The sequence below is a fragment of the Bos grunniens genome, chromosome 8, assembly GCF_055505025.1.
Source record: "Bos grunniens cultivar Pamir isolate PY7600 chromosome 8, Bosgru_T2T1.0, whole genome shotgun sequence".
NCBI classification, from domain to species: domain Eukaryota; kingdom Metazoa; phylum Chordata; class Mammalia; order Artiodactyla; family Bovidae; genus Bos; species Bos grunniens.
Genome location: NC_141172.1, coordinates 106,688,034 through 106,702,855, shown reverse-complemented (window position 1 = coordinate 106,702,855; position 14,822 = coordinate 106,688,034). Strand labels below are relative to the sequence as shown.

At 42.5% G+C, this 14,822-nt stretch overlaps 1 protein-coding gene across 3 annotated transcripts; it reads right to left on the bottom strand.

Moving 5' to 3' along the window:
• Positions 1-3,490: 3,490 nt before the first annotated feature.
• TLR4 (toll like receptor 4) lies at positions 3,491-14,145 on the bottom strand. 3 transcript variants are annotated; one of them, XM_086414606.1, is made up of 3 exons: positions 13,932-14,145; positions 9,224-9,390; positions 3,491-6,477 (listed from the first exon to the last, which is right to left on the bottom strand). In XM_086414606.1, the coding sequence occupies exons 1-3, from the start codon at positions 14,022-14,024 to the stop codon at positions 4,212-4,214; spliced, it is 2,526 nt and encodes an 841-aa protein (XP_086270732.1). In that variant the 5' UTR covers positions 14,025-14,145; the 3' UTR covers positions 3,491-4,211. The 3 variants fall into 3 exon arrangements, with proteins under 3 accessions (XP_086270732.1, XP_086270734.1, XP_086270733.1); XM_086414608.1 differs by lacking the exon at positions 9,224-9,390; XM_086414607.1 differs by lacking the exons at positions 9,224-9,390; positions 13,932-14,145 and adding an exon at positions 7,074-7,219.
• Positions 14,146-14,822: the final 677 nt, after the last annotated feature.

Sequence of the window (14,822 nt, the reverse complement as noted above, 5' to 3'; positions counted from 1 at the left end):
CTGAACACAGCTTGGTGGGGAAGTGCTATAAATACAGAAGCAGTTGCACCTATCTGGAAGGCCATTTGAAAAGACCTATATACATTAAAGTTCTGAAAGCCTCATGGAGAAGAATTCATTCCATCAGGAAAGATAGACAAAGTGGGAAAGGCTTAGTCCATCATGGTTGGAGGAAGTGGTTGATTTCAAGCACTGCCTCACGTCTCTCGCACAGCTCATTTTTCAGCCCATCGCACACCCTTTGGTTTAACCATCATATCTGGATTCTGGTGTTGAGCCCTGGCCAACCAGTGGAACCGCAAGTGAGCTAATTCTAATCAGGGAGTTTCTTTTTTACTTGGTCTCCATCCGTGGGATTGTCAGAACCCAAGCCTCCTTCTGGACTCTGTTACTTTTTCAGAAATCACCACCAGGTTCCTGGAAGGTCCCACCTGAACACAGAGGTGCCCTAAGAATAGACTGAAAGGTCTGTTGTGTTTAAATCCAAGCTCTGCCGTTTTCTACCTGTGGGACTTGAGTTAGTTACAGAGCCTTCATCTCCTAATGGGTGACAATGCTGATATTATTAGTGCCCATCTAATAGACATGGTAGGGACAGACAGAGTAGGGACCCAAAATTTGATGTCATAGATAGAACAACAGAATAGGGCTTAAAAATATCCACAAAGAATAATTATTATTAGAGAAGTTCTCTATTCCCCTTCTGCAAAGTCTTTGGAATATTTGGAGTTAAGGAGCCAAGTGGAGGAGGTGATTGAGAACATCCGTGCAGGGTAGGGAGTGGAATTCTGGAGCCCCAGAGACTGCATGGGCAACAGAGAACTGTGCTCTGGGATCTGGCAACCTTGAGTGGGAAGAACAGAGGCCATCATCTGCTGCAGAGATGATCCTTTGCTCATTCATCAGTTCTTCAAATAAGAAGGTGTAATACGTCTGTTATGTGACTGCCATTGAGCTCAGGGCTAGGGAAGCAAAAGATCAAGAGATACACTGTTCATCCCAGTCATTCTTGCAAGGGTTCCTGTGAGTTCCTGGAAGACTTCCCCCAACAACCACCACTCCAGAACCTGCTGGTGATGTCTAGAGAGGGTATAGAGTCCAGAAGGAAGCAGGGGTTCTGAGAACCCTGTGGGTGGAGGCTGAGACAGAGGAAAGCTGCCTAGTTACACTTCCAGTCCTCCTGTGGTCTCCCAGGTTGGGAAAACACCAATCGGTAAGATGGTATAACTGAGGAGACCACTCACTCAGTGTTTCTCCCTGTGGCCTTTTCATCGAGTCCCAGGGGATTGCTCTTGTTTGATTGCTAAGCCATGCCTGACTCTTTTGCGACCCCATGGACTGGAGACCAACAAGCTCCTCTGTCCATGGGATTTTCCAGGCAAGAATACTGGAGTGGGTTGCCGTTCCCTTCTCCAGGGGATCTTCCCAAGCCAGGGACTGAACCCCCGTCTCCCACATTGTCGGCAGTTTCTTTACCACTGAGCCACCATGGAAGCCCCCTGGAGGTGTACACCCCTAGAAAGTGCTGTTTGTATTGAACAAGTACTATTTTTAATATAAGAGTTTTGCAAAGTAATAGTCTACCCTCTTTTTATATTTGAATTAACTGGACTCTCAGGGAAGTAAATCTAAGGTCTAGAAGGTGAGTGGGGACTGGGAGTTTTGGCTTTCTCCAAAGCTACGCTATCCCAAACAACAGAGGCAGTCTCTTTGGAGTCAGGACAGGGAACCACCATGCTGAAGTTTACTCTAAGTGTTTTTTTTTTTCCTCTTCTGTTCTTCATCAAGATTTTCTAGTTCCAGCTAACTACACTTGTCCACATATAGTATTTTTTTTTAATCTCCCTCATTCTCTTTATGGAAAGAAAGTTATTATAAATAAATCACTCAGTATATATATATATAATGTATGTATGCATATGTATTTACCTAATGATTCATGGTTTCAGTGAAAAACCCTTGACTACTGTCAACCACAAAGAGAAGTTCAGGAGTTTCACTTCCTGTTTTGTGAGCTTAAAGCATGAAGCAGTGGAAAGTAAGCTGCCCAGTGTCGGCTGAAAGCCCAGTTCAGGCCCTGCCACTTTACTCTGTGGCCTAATAAATATACTTCCTTGAACTTCTGGTTTTACACCAGTAAAATGGTGAAACTACTTCTTTATCTGCTACCCCACTTGCATCATAAGAAATTCAAATGTGGTTATAATTGTGCAAATATATCCTAAGACATAGGATGTTATACAAATTTGAGACATTAGTATTAATTTTTCTTTTCTTTCTATTCCACCCTTCATCTCTCTTTAATCCAGAGAATTTAAATGGCTGGAAAGAACCTGTCCTAAGACTAAATTTCCTCTTTCTTTCCCTTATGTTTCTGTCATATCATTTCTTTCCTTTCTTGCCTACTTCACCTGAAGTTTTCACAATTCAAAGTAGGGAGAGAGGAATGGTAGGAATAAGGCCAGTGACAGACTTGTATGCAGGAAGTATTCCACTTGGGTTTTGATTTTCCTCCTTGGAGTCATATATGTGCTTGAAGTAATACACAGATACAAAATGCACACTGAAATATGAACATACACACTTACATATAGCCTAGACACACATAAAAACCCACGCCTTCAAGCATACTGAGAATCTAACACAGACATCTGTATATGAGAAATCACATGCCAACAACAGAGTGAGGACCTAAGTCAAACAGCTGAGACATCAACATCAGTACAAATACTCCCCTTACAATGTAATCACACTTTCTTCCACGGAGATATGATCACACAAACATGAACAGGAACACGTAGAGGCATGTGGTCAAACACATGTGCCCACTTTCACTGGCACATGAGACCTATACACACACTCAGGCACGCTCAGCAACTTCAACCGTGCTCCGACCAAAATACCCTCTGGAACACTCAGTCACAAACACATTCCTCATGTGGCCATATATTTCAGTTTTGACAACTGTATTTTCCACACGTCCTCTTTGCCCTTTCTTTGCACCACGCTGACGAAGCTGGATGAGTGTGCTTTTCTAAGAATTCACCTTAACATGACCCACAGTAACCTCGGGGACATTATTTTCTCAAAAATTACATCAGCTCTTTCCTAAATATGGTCATGGAGAGACACCCAACAGGAAAGAACAAGGCAGGCTCCCCACCTCAAACCATTTCAAAATACCTTGAAAAATTCAATCGTCTATCAAATAAAACCCACTTGCTGCACAAGAAAAATTTTGCTGCAATTCTCATTATGTGGTCACCCCAGCTCTATCAGCCCACATGTTTCTGGGGTCATTGAAAAAAACTGACCTCCAAAGGTCACCCCACCTCTTACCCTGCCTCTAACCTGAATTTCTCATTATGAGGCCAGGAAGTTGGACCTATTTCCCTCTATTACAATAAGTGCCACTTTCAACCAAATTATTTTGATACTACCTTCAGGACAGTCATAACTTACTAGGTAGTAACTTCAGAATGACATCAAGTGACAAAATGATAGACTGTATTTTACATATTTCCTCAAAAGATAGTAGTTAAATATGGATATGTCCAGCATGTCTCTAAGAGTTTTATTTATGGTATGGGTTGATAGAGAAGACGTGGAAAATGAGAACTGGATTTATAAAGACAAAAATATATCAGGACCTAATAGTTAATAAATAGAACATGCTAAAGGATAACCAGGACATTTGTGAATTGACATAAAGTGGAGGGGAATCTGAATCAGGAGTCTTCTGGGTCAGAAAGTAGAATTTAAACTGTATCCAATAGAAAAAGGAAAAGTGAGCCAAGACCTAGATCAATCAAAACGACCAAAAACACCTTGTTTTAACATGGCTAAAACATATAACCTGAGGCGGTTTCTACTTGAAGGACTCAGGAGAAGAAGTCTGTCCTTTTTTACTCTCACAGAGGCCCAGTCTCTTAGCTCTAATTCAGTTTGATGGGGTAAGAGTTTAGTTGACTTTCCCTGCCCTGGACTCCTTAGCTGAGTTGGTTGAAACATCCCCCGGGAAGTTCTGTATTTTAGCACAGTATTTATTCCCTCTACACTGTAAGCTCCATGAGGCTGGCAGTCCTATAGGGCTCGCGTACCACTGAATCACCAGTCTTTAGCACAATGCTTGGTACATGGCGGCATTTACTTGTTAACTGAACACGCCCTGCATCCATCTGGGAAAGAAGCACATCAGGGGATTCTCCTCCTCAGGTGGAGGTTGTCGCTTCTTGCGGGTTGGTTTCTGCATCTGCTGTTCCTTCTGGACTCTGGGGTTTACCAGCCAGCAAGGCTTTTCTGAGTCTTCTCCAGAAGACATGCCGCCCCAGGACACTGTCCTCCCACTCCAGGTAGGTGTTCCTGCTCAGAAGGCGATAGAGCTCCACCTGCTGCCGCAGGAGAGACTTCTCCAGCTTCTGCAGGACGATGAAGATGATGCCAGCACGGCTGCTCAGAAACTGCCAGGTCTGGGCAATCTCATACTCGAAGATACACCATCGGCTCTGGATGAAGTGCTGGGACACCACGACAATAACCTTACGGCTTTTGTGGAAACCCTCCTGGATGATATTGGCGGCGATGGCCACCCCAGGAATAAAGTCCCTGTAGTGAAGGCAGAGCTGAAAGGGGGGCACGCCCTCCTCCAAGTTCTTTACCAGTTCATTCCGCACCCAGTCTTCATCCTGGCTCGAGTAGATGACAAAGGCATCATAGGTGCTCTCGCCCCTGCCATACTTTTTGCAGCCAGCAAGAAGCATCAGGTGGAAATAGAACTTGTAGACTAGGATTCCTACCACAGACACCAGGAGCACAGTGACCACCGACACACTGATGATCGTCTTGCTCAGCTGACAAGTGGCATTCCTGAAACTAAGCACTGGCATGTCCTCCATATCTAAAGGCTCTGCACACATCATTTGCTCAGCTCCCACCAAGAGCTGCCTCTGGTCCTTGACCCACTGCAGGAAACTCTGATGTTCACAAACACAAGCAAATGCATTCTGAGTAAGATTTAGCCAAGTGAGGCTCCTTGGCAAATTCTGTAGTTCTTGCTCCTTAGAGGCCATGATACGGTTGAAACTGCAGTCTAGGATCCGGAGCGAGTGGAGTGGTTCATAAAGAAATGTATCCAATGACAAGAGTTTGTTGTGACTCATATTCAGCACCTGAAGGCTAGAGAGGGAGTGAAATGCTGTCTGGGCTACCTGTTCCAGTTGACACTTAGAGAGGTCCAAGACGGTTAAGTTAGTCAGTTCTGTGAAGATGTCAGGGAGCAAGTTGTTCTGAAAAGAGTTGCCTGCCATTTTCAAGGTTTGCAGACTGACTAAGCCAGTAAAGATGCCATGGAAGACAATGCGGATGTTGGTATAAGAAATATCAAGGTAGCGGAGGTTTCTGAGTGATAGGAATGCTGAAAAAGCATTGATCTGTTTCAGAGTGGAATGCTGAAAATCCAGGTGTTCTAGTTGCTCTAAGCCCATGAAGTTTGAACCTAAGGTAATGACATCATTGAAGCTCAGATCTAAATGCTTCAGGTTGGTTGTCCCAAAATCAGTGTGAGAACAGCAACCCTTGAAACTCAGGTGATTTCTTTTGAGATCTAGATACTGAAGGCTCGGTAGCTGAAACTCAGTGAAAGTGCTTATATCTTTGTTGTCTGTGAAAACAAACTTTTTGAGAGAACTGAGCTTCAATGCAGGAAACTTGTCAAAGTCACAGTTAATAATTTCTAAGTGTTGCCATCTAAAATCTTTAAGAAGGGCTTGTAGGCTTCCTAAAGATATACTCAACAGAGAAATCACAGAAACATTTGCCAAACAATTAAATAAGTCTGTATCGTCCCCTGAGAATTTGTCCAAGTACGCTATCCGGAATTGTTCAATGGTCAGGTTGCACAGTCCCTCCAGGAAAGATCTGTCAAATCTTTGCAACTTCCTTTCATTTTTAAATTCTCCCAAAACCAGCCGGTTGGTTTTTAAACCAGCCAGACCTTGAATACAGGTTTTCATGACATGTGAACTGTTAAAATTACTTCGCAGAGTCAATCCATTGAGCTTAATTTCTTTAAAGGTACCTGGTTCAATAAAGTCTAAAGGGTTCAAGGACAAATCTAAAGAGAGGTTGAGTAGGGGCATTTGATGTAGAACTTTCACATCTTCATAATAAATATTTTGGATTTTGTTGTTAGAAAGATCCAAGTGCTCCAGATTGGGCAGGTTAGAAAAATATTCAGGTAACTTGAAGGAATGGATAAAATTGTGAGCCACATTAAGCTCTTTCAAGGTTTTGAGATGTCCAATGGGGAAGTCATTTAGAGAGACTAGGTTTGTCTCCACGGCCACCAGCTTCTGTAAACTTGATAGCCCAGAAAAGGCTCCCCAGGCTAAACTCTGGATAGGGTTTCCCGTCAGTATCAAGGTGGAGAGGTGGTTTAGGCCCTGAAATGTGTCGTCTTCAATAATCTTAATTTCACATCTACAAGAAAAAGAGATACAGATTATATAATATTTCTGCTGAATAGGAAACCAAAATGAAATATCAACCCAGTCATCTAGGTCTCCACACAGATATAACAATGCTATATAATGGTGCATAAGCAAAAATATCCAGCAAGGCAGATGAAACAAAGAAGTCCGGCAAATTTGGTACTGTCACACTAGTCCATGACAATCTTTTCTATCACATGAGGCACACATGCTAAGCAGAGGCAGTCCATCCAACAGAGGAAAATCAGTTAAAGATGAATGATTGGGGCCCCTGAAGACTGAACCTCAGATCAACTTTAGCCATTTCCTGAAACACATAATTGTGATTATATATCCAACTGGTAAGATGAGATAGATAGTTGTTAATTGCTAGGCATGATAAATGACCGCTGAATGCCAATTTCAAAGATATAGAAATTATACCTAAATGTCACAGATATCCTTACTATTCAAGAAAAATTCCCCATATAATAAGGGGACTCAAAGAGAAAGAATGTGCCTGCCAATGCAGGAGAGCTGGGTTTAATCCCTGGGTCAGAAAGAGCCCCTGGAGAAGGAAGTACCAAACCACTCCAGTTTTCTTGCCTGGGAAATCCCATGGATGGAGGAGCCTGCCAGTCCGTGGGGTCATAAAAACTTGCACATGACTCAGTGACCAAACAACAACAATATCACTTTAGAGAGGCAGAGGATGAAGATGAAGGGAACATACAACTTGGAAGCAGGATGTGGATATGAATCTCTGGCCTGTTGTCAACAAGCCATGTGAATATATACTGAAACTCTCCAAGCCTCTGTTTGCTCATCTACAAAAAGAAAAAAAAAATGTATCAGTAGATTTCCATAGGGACAAAAGCCTGGCTGGTCTATCACGAAAACATCCATTGAAAATAAGTAGAGTTATTGACGGTACCTGAAGACACTGTGAAGTGAGGTGAAAAGGCAGAGCGTCTATTGCACCATAATCTGTCCTTATCTTGATCTAGCATCTCCTCCTACTAACCGGGAGAGGGAACTAGCCTCTCTCTAGGAACATATTTAAAGCTTCTGAGGGCAGTTCCTTGGCTACATGGTGGGTCGAAGATCAATTTTAAGGGACGCTGATGAGAAACCATTTTTCTTTAAAATTAAAGAATATTGGTCTGGCTACCTCAATTTGGTACAGTTCTTGACAAAATTCTTACTCAGAAAACCGAAATTCAGAAACGAATGGAATGCTATAATAGTATTTTATACTTATAAGGTCTACTTTGCAAGGTCTTTAATATATATAACATGTTACTCTCAGTATCACAGTTAACCCTGTGGTGTAAGGTTCATCATTTATGTGTCACAGACATGAAACTGAGACTCAGGTCAAATGTAGAGACAAGCCTCCAGCCACATGGCAGTAAATGTTGGAGGAGGACTCAGCTCAAGTATTCTGACTTCCATGGGGCTCCATGTCACTGCCTTCAAAATGCTTGGTTCCTACCTTTGTTGTAGTTTATCAATATCCAAGTTAGAGTATAAAACATCAGATGATCACTCTTCTACAGAAATATCTACTATCTTCGTATCCTTTATTAAGAGTTTCTATAATAAAATGTTACATATGTTTCTCCACTTTTCACAAACTCTTATAGAGATTATAGTCTATTATGCATTACTTTTCTAAATAAGGTCCCTAATGATGTAAATATTTTAGGAACAAGACTCAGTTCTCCCCAAAATGATGATAATAACTTCGCCTGTTCTAATGAATGATACACTTCGTTGTATCAGAAAAGAAAATACTAGTCACTGTTCATTCTTACAGCAGATGTTTTCCTTTGATCATGCATCTTTCTCTTTCTTGTATCTTCCTAATTCCCTATCCTGTACCTCACTTTCAATATTCTAGACATTATCTGAATCCAACTCCATTCAAGAACTCTGTCTTAATTACTCACTGCATATGTATGTTAGTCACTCATTCATGTCCAACTCTTTGCGACCCCATGGATTATGGCCCACCAGGCTCCTCTGATCATGGGGATTCTCCAGGCAAGAATACTGGAGTGGGTTGCCGTGCCCCCCCATAGGGAATATTCCCAAGCAAGGGATTGAACCCAGGTCTCCTGCATTGCAGGTGGATTCTGTGCCCACTGAGCTATCAGGGAAGCCCAGTGGCTCTCTGCATAGAAGTCTCCTTTTCTGTACAACACAATGTATTTTCTCTAGTTTTCAAATAACTTGTCACCTACTCTTATATATTATTATCTTTATCTCAGGTTCAAAATCCAAAATCAGAATCAAGTAACATGTATTGAATGCCTACTATATGCCCAGCACCATGCTCAGGTTTAACATATTAATTCTTTTAAGTGGATATGCCCTCCTTAATAGCTAGGGTTGTGTGTTACATATCAACATATTCTTGTTTCCTAGCAGAGTGAACAACATATAGCAGCAAGTAGTTAATAAATTTTTGCTGATGAAAGAATTTGAGTCAGTTTACTCCCCTGACTTAAGAGAAAATCAGAGATAGAATTTTCCTTAGAAACTGTCTCATCCAACTGCTTTCACAAATAAAAAAGCTGAGACCTGAAGAAGGGAGATAGCTTGCCCAAAGTTATGTAATAAGTAAGATGTCTGTTGAGTGAATAATTAAGTGAATGAAAAGGAGACCTCATGAATCAGGCTTTCTGACTTGAGAATGAAATGACAATACCATGAACATTTCTCCTTGTACAGTGGTAGAACTCATGCATTACCTGGATAAATCCAGCACTTGCAGTTCTGGGAAGCTGGAGAAGTTATGGCTGCCTAAATGTCTCAGGTAGTTAAAGCTCAGGTCCAGCATCTTGGTTGATATGGGGATGTTGTCGGGGATTTTGTAGAGATTCAGCTCCATGCATTGGTAACTAATGTTAGGAACAACCTGAAATGATTAGATATTAGATGCGGTGTCTTCCTGCATGCACCTTAGCAGACTTCCCAGCAACTCTCCTCTCCTAGACTACAGCCTTGGAGGCTACTGGGACGAGCAAAGAGACCAGTCAACCTTCTTTCAAACATCCATCCATCCAATCATAAGTCACCTGATCATCTGTTCATCCATCCACTTATCCCTTCATTTATCCACTCACTTCATTCTTATAAAAGGTCTTACTCTAGATTAGAAAAGGAAAAGCACCTACCCGATGTTTAACCTCTACTCTCTCAATGGCAGCATTCAGCAAGAAGCAATGGAGTCTCGTGGTGAAGATCTGAAGCACTAGAGTCCAAAAGCCCTAGATATCACCCTAGCTCTTCCCTGTGATTTGCAGGAAGGCATTGTGTTGTTGCTATTGTTTTTCTAAATATACCTCTCATGTATACACGTTTAAAGAGACTTCCAGTCAAGTCTTCTGCACTTCCTTGGTCATAGCCCAATTTTTGCCAATTTTACTCTTTCCCTTGGATCACTCATAGCTCAGTTGGTTAAGAATCAGCCTGCAATGCAGGAGACCCCAGTTCAATTCCTGGGTCAGGAAGGTCCGCTGGAGAAGGGATAGGCTACCTACTTCAGTATTCTTGGGCTTCCCTTGTGGCTCAGCTGGTAAAGAACCTGCCTGCAACGCGGGAGACCTGGGTTCGATCCCTGGATTGGGAAGATCCCCTGGAGAAGGGAAAGGCTACCAACTCCAGTATTCTGGCCTGGAGAATTCTGGGTCACAAAGAATTGGACACAACTGAACAAATTTCACTTTCACTTGGATCACTGACCTTTGAGCAGATGAGGTAGAAATGAGGACAAATATTTGACGTGTACAGACTCCGGTGGTGGAACCTAACACTTGATACTGCCTTGGTTCCTAAGCTGATATCTATCACATATTCCCAAATTCTTTGTAAGCCTTGTTCTCCAACTTCCCATTTAGTTTCCTTATTCTCTGATTCTTCAACAAAATTCTCTGCTTAAGCCAGCTAATTTTGGTTTTCAGTTTAAAACGCATAGAATCTGTTAAAAGGATTAATGAGATAAGGTTTTTAAAGAGATTATCTCAAAGCCTATTACAGTGTAAGTGATCAATACATTGTTAACATGTATTATTATTGGCTATTGTTAATTCTCCACTGTATGAGGCTTAGGTCTTATATGTTACATACTTGAATTTAATCTGCAAATAAACCTTTTAAAGAATAAGAATTCAGCAAGATGAAGTAATATGTGTAAAGTCTCACAGGCCACAGTGCAGCTCTTTACTTTATTCGCTTGATCCTGAAATGTTATTCCTCAGAGCATCTGCACAGCCCATACTGTCTAATAGGGAGTGGGGCCAGGGTCATCCCTTAGCTCCTTTTATTCTCCTTCAGGGGAGACATCACTATCTAACATGATGCCTTCTGTGTGATTGTCGCATACATACTGCTTGTTTCCCTCTCTAGATGGTAAACTTTGAGAATCTAGCTCTCTGTTATGTCTCCAGCACTCAGAAAGATGCCCAGAAAATGGTTAGTGCTCAATAAATATTTGTTGAACAAATGAATGGATAACTGATTCCATGGAGGTTTATTCAAATCCCAGCTGAAGACGTTTGCTATCAAGTGCTGTGGTTACCACAAAGACCGATGTGGTGCGGCTCCAGACTCCCTCAGCCCCCCATCCAGAGTAAGGGCCAGGGTAGGCCCACAACTCATTCCCGAAAAGGGTCTTAAACCAGGCTTGGAAAATGTCCCCCGTTCAGAAAAGGTAGATATCAATCCTGGATTCTGAGACTATCGATTGTATAGAAGGCTTCCAAGAAAAGGAAAATTTCAAGGCAAATCTGGAAGGATAAGTGAGATTTGGATATGTGGAAAGAGGAAGAAGGAGGGAAGAGCGTGAGTCCCGAGAGGTGGAAAACTAGCTCCACTTAGATGGAGTGTGGCAGGGGTATGAAACCTAACCAGATGGGGAGCCAGAGCCAGGTCCGGGGGGCCCTATACTCTGTCCTACGGCGATACTTGTGAGTCGTTTAACATCTACAAATTGAGCAACCACATGCGCTAGGCACTGGGACACAGTGACAAGTAAAACCAGCAATGATCTTGCCCTTTTACAAATACCATGTCAACATAAAGACAAATAATGAGCAATAAATATATGTATTCACACACTAAATGTATTTTATATATGCATATGTATGGGCTTCCCTGGTGGCTCAGTTCATAAAGAAACCGCCTGCACTGCATGAGATCCAGGTTCGATCTCTGGCTGGGAGAGATCCGTTGGAGAAGGAAATGGCAAGTCCCTCCAATATTCTTGCCTGGAAAATCCCATAGATAGAGACAGGGGACTGCAGTTTATGGGGTTGCAAAGAGTCGGACACAACTGAGTGCACACATACACACTCACACGTGTGTGTATACACACACACACACACAGTGGTGTACTATGAGAAAAAAGTAAAGCAGCAGGACTTCCCTGGGGGTCCCGTGACTGGACTTTGTGTTCCCAATGCAAGGGGCCTGGATTCAACCCCTGGTCAGAGAACTAGATCCCAGGTATTGCAATTAAGAGTTTGCAAGCCACAACTGAAAAATCCTGAATGCCACAAATAAGACCCAGTGCAGCCAAATAAACAAATAAATATTTTTTAAACGAATAAAAATAAATAGCATAGGACATTAAAGGCAAATACAGGGAGTGAGGAGCTTTATATGAGGCAAGCAAGCAAGCCTTCCCAGAGGAGGTAACATTTAAGCAGAAATTTGAATGAAGTGAGGGACTAAGCTATGAACATATCTAGGGCTATATTGTCCAATTGGGTAACCACAAGCCACACACAGCTATTGAACATGAGAAATGTGGATAGTTTAATATAATAAATGTAAAAGAAATGGTATAATATGTGCTAAAACTCAAGGACATAGTACCAAAAAGAAAAAAAACGTAAAATATCTTAATTGTCTAGTATATATTGCATTTTGAAATAGTATTTTTAATAAACAAAGTCAAATAAAAATACTACTAAAATTAAATTCACCTACTTTTAATTTATTTAATATGGCTACTAGAACATAGTTTAAAACATCGTTTTAAATTTAGCTAGTTAAAATTATGTTAATGTGGTTAAATAAAAATTTAGTTGAATTTAGTTAAATGTATTATTTAAATTTAAATAACTTCATGTGACCCATTGAACAGCACTCATCTAGGGGTAAAGGCATTCATTCTAGCTAGAGGAAATTGCAAGTGCAAAGGGCACCATGGTAGGAAAAGGTCCCTGACAGTGATGGAGAATTATTAAAAGCTCTAAAGGACAGTAATATCTTAGAGTTGAATCTCGAAAAACAACAAACAAATAGCAGATGAATATGAGCAGATTAGATTAAAGGAAGCAGGCTGTGGGGTCAGGAGACTGGTCACTGTCCAAGCATCGAGGCCAGGGGAACTGGGGATCTGCCCTAGGGTACGCTGAGGTGATGGACAGAGGGAACAAGTTTTGGAAAATGAGAGCATCTGGGGCATGGGAAAGAGGAGGAGACAGGAGAAGCTGTGATTTTATCCCGCGATGACCATAATTGGAGGATCTATATGCACTGATTGAACAGCAGGAGAGACACAGAGAGGAGGACAGTGAGCCGTGTGTGGGCAGGGAGTGGCGGGGACAGGGGACTTTAGATGACACGATTTCCCCTATGTCCTCACTGTCCAGGCTCTGACTATGCTTTTCTTGTGTTTCTGCCACACCCTGAACCCCAGGACATTTCTGTGGCTGTTTGCTGCTGCCGTGGGTTTCCAAAGCAATAGTCAAGTCCATGCAGGAGGAAAAAACAGGAGACCCTTTCTGAATGAGATTACAAACCAGCTGGCTGGTGTTTCGCAAAGAAAGCATTGCATTAGCTGACGTTTTGCATCTTTCCCTGTCTCCTGTTCTTCTCTATGACTCTGTCTCTGTCTTTATCTCTCTGTCTCTCCTTGTCTTTGCCAACTCTTTTTCTTTTCATTTTTTGGACAGAACTAGACTAGATTTAGAAATCCGAAATCTACATAGAAAGTTCTTTCTATTAAGAGACAAAAAACAAACAAACAAACGAATCTTCCTGATACTGAAAGGGGCAAAGCAACAGCTCGAAACAGTGTACAAACCACAGCGGAAAGGAATGACAGGAAGCAGGCTTCTTAAAACTTTCTATTAAAGTCTATGGTTCTTTTATTGATGTAAAAACTAGTCTCAGAGAGGTTTAAGGACTTCTTCAAAGTCACATAGCCCAGATGTGGAACAATAGGGATTCTAAGCAGGTGGCCTAAAGTTCCCATGTAATTCCTAAGTGGGGCACATGCCTCGGGCTGCCTGTTAATGCCCTGTAACCATGAATCATTTGATTCCTGCGGTTTCTTACTTTAAAGTAATTTGATCTGTTTGCAAATGAACCTAACCAGGGCCCAGCACAGGGAAACTGAGCAGAGAGCAGTTTTTCAGAAGCAAGGCCAAGCTCAGGGAAGCCACGTACCTGTACGCAAGGGTCCCAGCTCTCGGTTCGCAGGCAGGAGAGGATGGCCGTGGCTGGGATCAGAGCCGCAGCCAGGCGGGCACGCGCCATCATCCTGGCATTTTCTGTGACCAGAAGTGGCTCTGTGAAAGCATGACCCTCTGTCTGTGCCGGCCAGGGCAGCCTCCGAGGCACTGTAGTGTCGTCTCTCCCCGGCTTGGTGCCCCAGGGCACTGCCCCTATTCAAAGCAGTGCTGGGTTACGGGAGGAGAGGAAGTGAGAGGGGCAGCCTTAGCTTTCTGGACTTTCGTTTCTCTGATATTTAGCTCCTCTGCCACCGGAGGGGAAGTTAGAGGAAGAAGAAGAAAACGTCTGCAGACCAGGGGCTGAAGTAACAACAAGAGGAAGCTGGCTTTTATCCCAGGAAGTCATCTGACCTCAGGGTTAGTGAATTTAGGAAAGCAATCAGACTGGTCAAACAGCCTGTGTGACTACCCAGGAACTGTGGCTTTCTGCTTTCGTTTTGTAGTGCAAACTTACTGTTAAATGTTCATTTCCTATGTTCCAGCCATAACAAAATACCCTGGACTAGGTGACTTAAACATTCATTTTCTCACGAAGTTCTGGAGGCTAGACGTCTGCGCTCAAGGGATCAGCAGGCTTAATTTTTCAGGCTCTCCCCTTGGCTTATAGATGGCTGTCTTCTCCCTGTGCCTTCACGTCATCTTCTCTCTGCAAGTGCTGGGTCTTAATTTCCTTTTCTTATAAGCACACAAGTCATAATGGGTTAGAGCCACCCTAATCTATAACCTCATGATCTCAGTTCAGTTCAGTCGCTTAATCGTGTCTGACCCTTTGCGACCCCATGGACTGCGGCACACCAGGCCTCCCTGTCCATCACCAACTCCCGGA

Excerpts from the sequence above, each read along its gene's own strand:
- TLR4 (XM_086414606.1), bottom strand. The coding sequence starts at position 14,024 with ATGATGGCGCGTGCCCGCCTGGCTGCGGCTCTGATCCCAGCCACGGCC. Across the intron at positions 9,391-13,931 it reads GCTGGGACCCTTGCGTACAG|GTTGTTCCTAACATTAGTTA; the intron begins GTACGTGGCTTC and ends TAATCATTTCAG. Across the intron at positions 6,478-9,223 it reads CAAGTGCTGGATTTATCCAG|ATGTGAAATTAAGATTATTG; the intron begins GTAATGCATGAG and ends TTTTTCTTGTAG.